Source organism: Chiloscyllium plagiosum, unplaced genomic scaffold (assembly GCF_037043375.1).
Source record: "Chiloscyllium plagiosum isolate Xiang-an unplaced genomic scaffold, Cpla_swu_hap1 HiC_scaffold_18, whole genome shotgun sequence".
Classification (NCBI taxonomy): Eukaryota; Metazoa; Chordata; class Chondrichthyes; order Orectolobiformes; family Hemiscylliidae; genus Chiloscyllium; species Chiloscyllium plagiosum.
In genome coordinates, this window is record NW_028270156.1 from 48,416,145 (window position 1) to 48,428,902 (window position 12,758).

The 12,758-nt window shown below is 41.7% G+C and overlaps 1 protein-coding gene across 2 annotated transcripts in view; it reads right to left on the bottom strand.

The window, feature by feature from the left end:
- Positions 1-12,758, bottom strand: part of ush1c (Usher syndrome 1C) — a 212,481-nt gene that overhangs the window by 83,176 nt on the left and 116,547 nt on the right. For both annotated transcript variants that reach the window (XM_043705961.2, XM_087996593.1), the window contains exons 16-19: positions 12,384-12,536; positions 5,238-5,354; positions 3,248-3,760; positions 2,286-2,342 (exon numbers count right to left, since the gene is read on the bottom strand). In XM_043705961.2, the coding sequence (XP_043561896.2) occupies positions 2,286-2,342; positions 3,248-3,760; positions 5,238-5,354; positions 12,384-12,536 (840 nt within the window). The remainder of the gene's footprint in view (positions 1-2,285; positions 2,343-3,247; positions 3,761-5,237; positions 5,355-12,383; positions 12,537-12,758) is intronic.

The window sequence follows — 12,758 nt, forward strand, 5'->3', positions numbered from 1 at the left end:
GGGGCAGGTCATGCCTCACAAACCTTATCGAGTTCTTTGAGGATGTGACTAGAAAGGTTGATGAGGATCAAACTGTGGATGTGGTATATATGGACTTCAGCAAGGCATTTGATAAGGTTCGAGGAGAAAGTGAGGGCTGCAGATTTGATAAGGTTCCCCATGGTAGGCTCATTCAGAAGGTCAGGAGGAATGGGATACAGGGGAACTTAGCTGTCTGGATACAGAATTGGCTGGCCAATAGAAGACAGTGAGTGGTAGTAGAAGGAAAATATTCTGCCTGGAAGTCAGTGGTGAGTGGTGTTCCACAGGGCTCTGTCCTTGGGCCTGTACTGTTTGTAATTTTTATTAATGACTTGGATGAGGGGATTGAAGGATGGGTCAGCAAGTCTGCAGATGACACAAAGATTGGAGGTGTCGTTGACAGTATAGAGGACTGTTGTAGGCTGCAGTGGGACATTGACAGGATGCAGAGATGGGCTGAGTGGTGGCAGATGGAGTTCAACCTGGATAAATGTGAGGTGATGCATTTTGGAAGGTCGAATTTGAAAGCTGAGTACAGGATTAAGGATAGGACTCTTGGCAGTGTGGAGGAACAGAGGAATCTTGATGTGCAGGTACATAGATCCCTTAAAATGGCCACCCAAGTGGACACGGTGTTAAGAAAGCATATGGTGTTTTGGCTTTCATTAACAGGGGGATTGAGTTTAAGAGTCGTGAAATCTTGTTGCAGTTCTATAAAACTTTGGTTAGACCGCACTTGGAATACTGCGTCCAGTTCTGGTCGCCCTATTATAGGAAAGATGTAGATGCTTTGGAGAGGGTTCAGAGGAGATTTACTAGAATGCTGCCTGGACTGGAGGGCTTATCTTATGAAGAGAGGTTGACTGAGCTCGAACATTTTTCATTGGAGAAAAGGAGGAGGAGAGGGGACCTAATTGAGGTACACAAGATAATGAGAGGCACAGATAGAGTCGACAGCTAGAGACTATTTCCCAGGGCAGAAATGGCTAACACGCGGGGTCATAGTTTAAGCTGGTTGGAGGAAAGTATAGGGGGGATGTCAGAGGTGGGTTCTTTACACAGAGAGTTGTGAGAGCATGGAATGCGTTGCCAGCAGCAGTTGTGGAAGCAAGGTCATTGGGGACATTTAAGAGACTGCTGGACATGCATTCGGTCACAGAAATTTGAGGGTGCATACATGAGGATCAATGGCCAGCACAACATCGTGGGCTGAAGGGCCTGTGCTGTACTGTTCTATGTTCTATGTTCTAAGTCCACACTGACGTTCCGAACAGTATCCCACCCAGGCCCATTTTCCTACCCTATTACTCTACATTTACTCTTAACTAATGCACCTAACTAGCACATCCGTGAACACTATGGGCAATTTAGCATGGCCAATTCATCTAACCTGCACATCTTTGGACTGTGTCAGGGAGAACGTGAAAACTCCACACAGACAGTCGTCCGAGGCTGGAATCAAACCTGAGTCCCTGACACTGCGAGGCAGCCACTTAGGACTGAAATCAGAAATCAATCTGTGGAGATGTCAGTGTTGGACAAGGCCAGAAGTCACACAACACCAGGTGAGAGTCCAACAGATTTATTTGAAATCACAAGCTTTCAGATGCTGTTCCTTCAACAGGAAGGAACAGCATCTGAAAGTTTGTGATTTCAGATAAACCTGTTGGACTATAACCTGGTGTTGTGTGACTTCTGACTGAGTAAATAATTTGTGAAGATCTCAATTGGTTCCAAAGATGGAATCAGTTAACCTCTTCCAAAGTTTCACTCTGTTTTGTTCCTATGTCAACTTTGATTCAGATCCATACACATATGTGTGAAATGAAACCACTCTATATCAGTTCTACAGCTACTGTTAAGAATAGTTAAAGTCATAATCCTTATACAACGGCTAATCTGACAGTAATGAATCTCTAAAGCACCACCAACGTTTCTTATGTTTGGCAATAATGGGCTTGTAAGTATCTCAGCATCAAATCAAGTGCAGGTTTGCTTTATGCTATGGCACTTGATCTCTATTAACAAGACTCAATAGCAGGAAAATGTTCTTTGGTCATCTGGCTGTTATTTACTCATTTGACATTTCCAAAACATTTATTTCTCTTTCTCCACAAAAACCTCAATCTTAAAAGTCAAAATCTCTTGGATAAGTTCCAGTGTTGGCTTATAATGGCGTTCAGTATACTACCATTGGTCTATCACGAGTAGCAAGAGTGCTCTAGTATGTCTACAAAGCTATATACAATAGTTTTGTCACATACCAATGGAATATTAGATGTGGAAGATACTCTGCTTGCATGAGATGTGTTTCTTGTAACCTAAGGTAAGTCAACCAGTTTTTACAATCATCGTTTACATTACATATTATATTAATAGCAATTAGTCACTCCAAACACATGCAACGTTAAAGTTGGGAACATGCTGGGCACATCTGACTTGAGTCAGAAAAACTGTCATGCCAAAAGATAAAACATTTTCAATCATTTTTAAGTATTAATGATTATTAATTTATAGATTTTAGAACATGCTATTTAAGTTTCACCTTTTATTTGATATCTATAAACAAATAATCAAATAGATCAAAACAAACTCCCTGAATGACATTGCACATTTTACCATAGATTCTCTCTACTCTTGGGAAGAAGTAATAATAATAATAATAATAATAATAATAATACAAGCACTGACCAAATTGGTTTCAGTTCAACCTACTCTACAGTTCAAATTTTTATAATCAGACATACTAACAAAAAGTCATCCACATGGAGTAAAAACACAGAGAATGCTGCACTATAGGGTTTTGCCCACAGTCTTCTGTGTGCTGGATTATACAATTCTCGATCGTTTTAAAAAAACTTGCATTTTAATAATACTGCACATTATCTCAGAAATAATTGAAGGCGTTTCCTTTCCAATGAATTAGCTTTAAAGTGTACTGGCAGGGAGTTTAACATCTCATCTAAATGATAGCAGTTCCAACAATGCTGTACTCTCTCAGTATTAGACTGGAATGCAAATTTGATTCCACACACAAGTATACAGTTAAAACTCAAACTGTGCTTGATTTGCCAAGCAGTCATTGCAGTACCTATGTAATTTTGTTCTGAAAGGGCTGTCTAGTGCAAATTACTTTGGTTACTTTTAGGATAGAAGTTAGAAAATGTGCAGTCCAGAGGAAGATGGCACAGCAATCATAACAGATTTCACAACACACAGTCAATACCTTATAACTATTTGGATATGAATGTTCACCAGTCAGGATGTGCACAGGACTGTAGCCAACTTTTGAGCTATGGTTGTTTACTTGCCAATCATTAGCTGACTCCATGCCAGCATGGGAATGATAGTTTAAGTTGCATTCCCTTGCTTCTGGGATGGTACCATGAGAACAGGCTAAAGCAATAGGATGAATGGGTATTGGAGGGGGCGGTGGTGGAGGGGGAGGAAGTGGCTGTGGAGGAAGTTGAACTGGGGAACCCATGTGAGATGGGTTTGGATGATATAGAGATGGTGGAGGTGGGGCAGGCTTTTTCCGTGATGGTGTGACAGTTGGTGATAGAATCTTGGTTGGCTGTGGTAGTGGAACAAGATGAGATGCTGGTGGAAGAGGTGCCATCCGCTTTGCTGATTGCTCAAATTGATCTAAGTTGATGTCATCAAGATCTGTGGTATGCAGTTGGAGGCCACTGACAAACTTCCGTACAGAGGTTGAAGGAGGTGGTGGTGCAATTGACCCCTGTGGATAATAGGGAGTCTTTAAACTGAGATGATTCTCAATTGACAAGCATAACATAAAACTGTACTGTTAACAATATCCATCAGTAACACTTGAAGAAATAATCCTTTGAGGATGATCTTTGAGACATTAATATTGCTTTGATAGTAATTTGGAAGAAAATTTCCAGTAAAACTTAAGAGCCTTGCTGATACAGTAGCATGTCGGAATGGGCATTGAAACAAGTTTTGAATTCAATGGTCCAATGGGGTCAGAAATTGATGAATTCACTCATCCTCTAAACTGAGACCAATATGGATACTTGGGATTGTTAAACATAGAAAATATGAATGAGCTGAAATCTATTCCACATGATGTGTAAAAAATAGGAACATTTAAAAAATGGGAGCCCCATTAAGATGAAGTCAAATCTTAATGGGGCTCCCATTTTTTAAATGTAAAAATAAACAAAATATCAATATTAATTCATAAAAACTTAATTACATAGCTCTTCCTGGTAAAAAAAATGAGTGCCATAATGTTGTCAAGTCCAAAATAATACTGAGAGAATGCTCACTGTTTCAGACAATAGGTTATTTTAGAGAACGTGTTAATTCAGTTACGTAAGACAAAACCGACAAGATGCCTAACCCACTAACTGTTGTACCTCTGGATGAGTTTTGTACAATATTTAATTAAAACTGTAACGGGAAATCTTTAAAGTGGTGAATGACTCTGAACATATAATCTGGCTGAGGATTCAAAGCAACTTAATTTAACCTCGAGTTCATCTTCTGCTAGAGATGGTAAGTGTAACAGTTTTGGTGAAGAGGAATCGTAGAACAGTTCTCCATATAATGGAGGTTTGCGCAGTCAAAATGAGAACTCTCAATTCCTGCTGCCTGATGGAAACTCAATTGTATAGAAGGTAAAATCCAAGTGGTTCTCTCATTCCAAATAAATCAAAATAAAAGCAAAGTTTTAATACAAATTTCACAGAAACATATTTACAGCTTTACTAAATTCATACCGGTTATGAAGATTAAACTGATGGAATATTTTGAAAATGAGACCCCCGCTAAGTCTGATAAGCAGTTCTGGAACTGCACACAGTTGACTAGGGAGCTAGGGGAAATATATTACAAAGTGATACATTAAAAAATATAAACCAGGCATGAAATTGTTCTTCAACTCTGAATTGCCTATTTTGTGCCAGAACCAAAGACCAATTTCACTCCAATACTTCGATATCAAATGTGAGTTATATGATTACTTATTGCCAAAGTGATCAATATTGGTTGTTCAAGGTTTATTTGTCATTTTGATATTTGAAAGACTTTGTCAATTAGTCATTACTACAAGGTTGCCAAATTGATTGGTTGGACATAGATGTTCCACTCTATAAAACAAATATTTCATATTGCATAAAGTGACAACAATATATCAGGCAGTGCACACAGCTTTATGTACAAGCACAGTACTCCTGAATAAACGTTACCTCAAGAGATTCATTCTCTGCTGATGAGATTTGCTCTAATCGAGTCTGGCACAACCTCTCTACCCAGTGCTGAACCTTTACAGACTCTTCCAGATCTTCACGTTCTGTTTCAGATACCTGAAGCAATGCATCAATAACTAAGCTCATTTAAAGAGTTTGATAAAGAGCTATAAATTAAGATTCTAGCCTGATAAGTATTACCAAAAGAGAGAAGAAAGTCTCAGTAGATTACTTTCTTCAATTGTCTATTGAAAACAAAATCTTTTGTCATGAACATCTTCTACATTTTAAAAAGACATCAGCTAGTCAGTGGTCTACTTTCAATTTGGCTTTGGCACATAGAACATAGAAAAATACAGCATAGTACAGGTCCTTTGGCCCTCGATGTTGCGCCGATCCAAGCCCACCTAACCTACACTAGCCCACTATCCTCCATATGCCTATCCAATGCCCGTTTAAATGCCCATAAAGAGGAAGAGTCCACCACTGCTACTGGCAGGGCATTCCATGAACTCACGACTCGCTGAGTAAAGAATCTACCCCTAACATCTGTCCTATACCTACCACCCCTTAATTTAAAGTTATGCCCCCTCGTAATAGCTGACTCCATACGTGGAAAAAGGTTCTCATGGTCAACCCTATCTAAACCCCTAATCATCTTGTACACCTCCATCAAGTCACCCCTAAACCTTCTTTTCTCCAATGAAAACAGCCCCAAGTGCCTCAGCCTTTCCTTGTACGATCTTCCTACCATACCAGGCAACATCCTGGTAAACCTCCTCTGCACCCGTTCCAGTGCCTCCACATCCTTCCTATAGTATGGCGACCAAAACTGCACACAATACTCCAGATGCGGCCGCACCAGAGTCTTATACAATTGCAACATGACCTCAGAACTCTGGAACTCAATTCCTCTCCCAATAAAAGCCAGAACGCCATATGCCTTCTTCACCGCACTAGTTACCTGGGTGGCAACTTTCAGAGATCTGTGTACATGGACACCAAGATCCCTCTGCTCATCCACCCTACCAAGTATCCGACCATTAGCCCAGTACCCCATCTTTTTGTTACTCTTACCAAAGTGAATCACCTCACACTTACCTACATTGAACTCCATTTGCCATCCTTCTGCCCAGCTCTGCAGCTTATCTATATCCCGCTGTAACCTGACACATCCTTCCTCACTGTCAACAACTCCACCGACTTTCGTATCATCCGCAAACTTGCTCACCCAACCTTCTAGCCCCCCCTCCAGGTCATTTATAAAAATGACAAACAGCAATGGTCCCAAAACAGATCCTTGCGGAACACTGCTAGTAACTGCACTCCAAGATGAACCTTTACCATCAACTACTACCCTCTGTCTTCTTCCAACCAGCCAATTCCTAATCCAAACCTCCAACTCGCCCTCAATGCCATACCTCCGTATTTTTTGCAGTAGTCTACCATGGGGAACCTTATCAAACGCCTTACTAAAATCCATATACACCACATCTACCACTTTACCCTCATCCACCTCCTTAGTCATCTTCTCAAAGAATTCAATAAGGTTTGTGAGGCACGACCTGCCCTTCACAAAACCATGCTGGCTATCCTTGATCACATTATTCCTATCCAGATGTTCATAAATCCTATCCCTTACAATTCTCTCTAAGACTTTGCCCACAGTAGAAGTGAGACTCACCGGCCTATAGTTACTAGGGTTATCCCTACTCCCCTTCTTGAACAAGGGAACCACATTTGCTATCCTCCAGTCTTCTGGCACTATTCCTGTAGACAACGAGGACATAAAAATCAAGGCCAATGGCTCTGCAATCCCCTCCCTTGCTTCCCAGAGAATCCTAGGATAAATGCCATCAGGCCCAGGGGATTTATCGATTTTCACCCTTTCCAGAATTTCCAACACCTCTTCCCTACACACCTCAAAGCTGTCTATTCTAATTAATTGTGACTCAGTATTCACATCGGCAACAATGTCCTGTTCCCGAGTGAATACTGACGAAAAATATTCATTCAGTGTCTCCCCAATCTCTTCAGCCTCCACACGCAACTTCCCACTACTATCCTTGACTGGACCTAATCCTACCCTAGTCATTCTTTTATTCCTGACATACCTATAGAAAGCCTTTGGGTTTTTTAGATTAGATTAGATTACTTACAGTGTGGAAACAGGCCCTTCGGCCCAACAAGTCCACACCGACCCGCCGAAGCGCAACCCACCCATACCCCCACATTTACCCCTTTTAACCTAACACTATGGGCAATTTAGCATGGCCAATTCACCTGACCTGCACATCTTTGGACTGTGGGAGGAAACCGGAGCACCCGAAGGAAACCCACGCAGACACGGGGAGAATGTGCAAACTCCACACAGTCAGTCGCCTGAGTCGGGAATTGAACCCGGGTCTCTGGCGCTGTGAGGCAACAGTGCTAACCACTGTGCCACCGTGCCGCCCAAATTATGATGTGGTGAGGCACGACTTAGGATGCGTGGCTTGGAAAAGTAGGCTTCAAGGCAAGGGCGCAACTGATATGTGGAGCTTGTTCAAGGAGCAACTATTGAGTGTCCTTGATAAGTATGTACCTGTCAGGCAGGGAGGAAAGGGTCGTGTGAGGGAGCGCATCAAGTCGTGCCTCACCACATCATAATTTGGGCGGCACGGTGGCACAGTGGTTAGCACTGTTGCCTCACAGCGCAAGAGACCCGGGTTCAATTCCCGACTCAGGCGACTGACTGTGTGGAGTTTGCACATTCTCCCAGTGTCTGCGTGGGTTTCCCTAATCCTACCAACTAAGGACTTTTCACGTCCCCTCCTTGCTGCTCTTAGCTCTCTCCTCAGATCCTTCCTGGCTACATTATAACTCTCAATCGCCCCAAATGAACCTTCACGCCTCATCTTTACATAGGCCGCCCTCTTCCATTTAACAAGGGATTCCAATTCCTTATTAAACCACGGCTCCCTCACATGACCCTTTCCTCCCTGCCTGACAGGTACATACTTATCAAGGACACTCAATAGTTGCTCCTTGAACAAGCTCCACATATCAGTTGCGCCCTTGCCTTGAAGCTTACTTTTCCAAGCCACGCATCCTAAGTCGTGCCTCACCACATCATAATTTCCCTGCCCCCAGCTATAACTCTTGCCCTGCAGTGCACACTTATCCCTCTCCATGACTAGAGTAAAAGTCACCAAATTGTGGTCACTGTCCCTAAAGTGCTCACCTACCTCCAATTCTAACACCTGGTCTGGTTCATTACCCAGAACCAAATCCAGTATGGCCTCACCTCTTGTTGGCCTGTCTACATATTGTGTCAGGAAACCCTCCTGCACACATTGGACAAACACCGACCCATCTAACAAACTTGAGCTATAGCTTTCCCAGTCAATATCAGGAAAGTTAAAGTCCCCCAGAACAACCACCCTATTACTTTCACTCTTCTCCTGAATCATCCTCGCAATCCTTTCTTCTACGTCTCTAGGACTATTAGGGGGCCTGTAGAAAACTCCTAACAGGGTGACCTCACCTTTCCTATTCCTAACCTCAGCCCAAACTACCTCAGATGGCGAGTCTTCATCCATCCTCCTTTCCACCGCTGTAATACTATTTTTGACAAGCAATGCCATACCTCCCCTCTTTTACCCCACCTCTGACCCTACTAAAACATTTAAACCCTGGAACCTGCAACAGCCAATCCTGTCCCTGTTCTACCCATGTCTCCGTAATAGCCACAACATCGAAATCCCAGGTACCAACCCACGCTGCAAGTTCACCTACCTTATTTCGTACACTTCTTGCATTGAAGTATACACTCTTCAAGCCACTTTCCTGTTTATAGGCACCCTCCTTTGAGATTGATGCCATGTTCCTAACTTCCCTACACTCCAGGTCCTGCACCTTAAAGCTACAGTCTGGGTTCCCATGCCCCTGCAGAGTTAGTTTAAACCCCCCACAAGAGCACTAGCAAACCTCCCCCCAAGGATACTGGTGTCCCTCAGGTTCAGGTGTAGACCATCCTGTTTACAGAGGTCCCACCTTCCCCAGAAAGAACCCCAGTTATCCAGATACCGGAATCCCTCCCTCCTGCACCATCCCTGTAGCCATGCATTTAACTGTTCTCTCTCCCTATTCCTCGACTCTCTATCATGTGGCATGGGTAACAAACCAGAGACAACAACTTTGTTTGTTCTAACTCTGAGCTTCCAACCTAGCTCCCTGAAAGCCTGCCTAACATCCTCAGCCCTCCTCCTACCTATGTTGTTGGTGCCAATGTGGACCATGACTTTGGGCTGCTCCCCCTCCCCCTTAAGGACCCGGAAAACACGATCAGAGACGTCACGTACTCTTGCACCTGGGAGGCAACATACCAAATGTGAGTGTCTCTCGCCCCCACAAAATCGCCTATCTGTGCCCCGAACTATCGAGTCCCCAATAACTATTGCTCTGCTCTTCTCTACCCTTCCCTTCTGAGTAACGGGGACAGGCTCCGTGCCAGAGGCCTGAGCCCCGTTACTTACCCCTGGTAAGTCGATCCCCCACAAGTATCCAAAACGGTATACTTGTTCTTGAGGGCAACGGCCGCAGGGGGTCCCTGCACTGGCTGTTTCCTCCCAGTCCCCCTCACTGTCACCCATCTATCTGCCATCTTTGGAGTTACTACTTCCCTAAAGCTCCGATCTATGACCCCCTCTGCCTCCTGAATGATCCTAAGTTCATCCAACTCCAGCTCCAGTTCCCTAACACGGCCTTGGAGGAGCTGGAGATGGGTGCACTTCCTGCAAGTGTAATCAGCAGGGACGACCATGGCATCCCTCACCTCAAACATGTTGCAAGAGGAACATTGCACTGCCTTCACTGCCATCCCTCTAAAAGTAACCTTTTCAAAAAAAAACTAGGTCTAAAGAATAGAACAAGCAAAATGCAGCACTTACCTACTTACCACAACGGATCTTATTATTAGGTTAGAGGATGAGGGCGGTGGGAGGCACTACCTCTGTAGTGCCTCGGGTTCCTCTCCTGCGCGCTTTTATAGGGAAAAAAAACCCTACCTAGGTAAGCTTGCGCTACACCAACTTCCGGGTCCGCTCCGCGCTTTTTAAAAAAAAACTTTCAAATTTAAACCGTTAAACAAACGTCACCGAGCCTTCAAGCAGCCACTGCCAAACAGCCCTTACCTGCTCCGCTGAGAGAGTGAGCTAATGTCACAACATCCAATGTTTTCTAGTTCTTTTAATATTAAGTAATCTTCACTCCATTAATTTCTCCTCTACCCTTCTAACAGTTCTGACATCCTGTGAGGGTGGTTTCAATGAGTGCTAGTACCTTCTAGTATTTCATCAAAGTAACACTATATACACAAACTTTGAAATGGAGTGTCACAGACTCATTATGACAAAGGAGGAAGCCACACGTTCCTTTGATTCCATGAAAGGATTTTGTAGAGCAATCCTGTTAGTCCCATTTATCCACCTGTAGTCCCATTTATCACCATGCCCTGTAAACCCTGATACTTGAAGTGCCCATCTAAATTCCTTTGAAATCTTTTATAGCCACCAGTTCTCACTTTCAACAGGAGTTACTGGGCATGGTGATAAAGAACAGGAACCCTTACTGATTGGTCCATCCTAGTACAGAGTCACAGAGGTTAATTATTTTGTCTATACTGTTGTATTGTTGAGATTAGCGAAAACTTGTACCAACACAGACATGAGGACATCTTCTTGCTCTATCTGACCCATCCATTCTTTTCCAACATCAGGAAACCTCTCTGTAATTGAGACCAGTTAACATGCATGTGTCAAATAATATTTCTATAGGAACATATTTTATCAACAGATATATGGGTGTAAAGAAAAAAGAAGTACCTTTCACTTTACAATTCTATAGTAGAGGCACACACAGTTTGACAGATATAACTGTGCTTCATACCTTGTAAAAATAAGCGTTCTATTTATGACATGCACCAGCTTTTAAAAACATATTGTCAATGTGGATTGCTTGTTCTTGATTTGAAAACCTGGCGTAAGTGGCTAAGAACAATGGTTTTATAAATTGGCTTCATTGAAGGCCATCTTTACATTCAAATAAGATTTAAGTACTATGAATTTGAGGTACATCAGAACAGGGGCTAATAGTAAATACAGAGAAACCTTAAAATTCATATAGTTAATTTTAACAGGGCATTATGTGGAGGCATAGAAGATAAATTAAGCAAATTGGGTGGGTGAAGTTGATTTTGTCTCCCATTTAGATTAAAGTGAATAAATGTCTCATGTAAATCAATTCTAGTTCAGTAATCTTCAATGAAGCCAGAAAAATTACTAATATCATTCTTTCAGTTTTGGGAAATTTTATGTTATTTAGGACTAATATATTGAAAACACTCAAGTAGGTTAAATGTAACTCATTTCTAGACATCTGGTTGCTGAACCCTTTCACAGAAAAAGAAATATTCTTGCAGCAATAAAATAAAGTAAACTCCACGAAAAAATGTCCAAATAACTTGTGCATTCTTCAACAATATGAAAGAAGTGTGCATTCCTCAATATACCTTCCAGTAACATTGAATTACACATTACTTAACAAGCACCTCCAAACAAATGCATTGCAATCTTCAACCTATCCTCCCCCTGAGAAATTCCTCTCATTTCACCTTTAATATTATCAAATATCATACTTATTTGTCAATCTGTAAAAATACAAAACTATATGAAAATCCACTGGATTTACTGAGATAATATCTGCAATAAAGCAAAGAACTGCAGATACTGATGATCTGAAACAAAAACTAATTGCTGGAGAAACTCAGCAGGTCTGACAGTATCAATGGAGAGAAAATAGAGTTAACATTTTGAGCTAGATCTAGAATCAAAATGTTAACTGTTCCAGACTGGAAACATTAACTCTGCTTCCTCTCCATTGATACTGTCAAATCTGCTGAGCTTCTGTAGCAATTTGTTTTGGTTTTATACTTGGTAATGTTAGGTAATTAGTTTGATATCTATTTTATACTATTTAAAAACATCTTTGAATATAGATAAGAATAGTTATCATTAACTCTACATACCAGAGGATGATTTCAGTTGTGAAATCACACAAGATATTACTTAGAAGTAATTGATGTGACCACCTGCAGTGCCAATATACCTCTTGGACCAGTCGATTTATTTTCAATTGTTTTTCTTTCTCCAGCATCTCCTCTTTTTCTTTTGCGAGTTTCTGTTCAAATTCCAGCTCCTTCTTATTCTTCCTCTGGTCAAATAATATTTCAGCTTTGGACCTCTTCCTCTCCTTCCCTTTCTTAGAAGTTTTAATATGGAGATATGTTCATGAAGAAACTCTAAATTACAACCACTGCAAACTACTCAAAAATTAGACCCACCACAGCCACAGCAATAGAAATATAATAGAATAGATAGACATTGAGATGACAAAATCTTCATTCCTCAACACATATGAAATTCAAAACATGGATGTACAATATAGATATATTGTAAATAAGCAATCGTTAAGGAATTATAT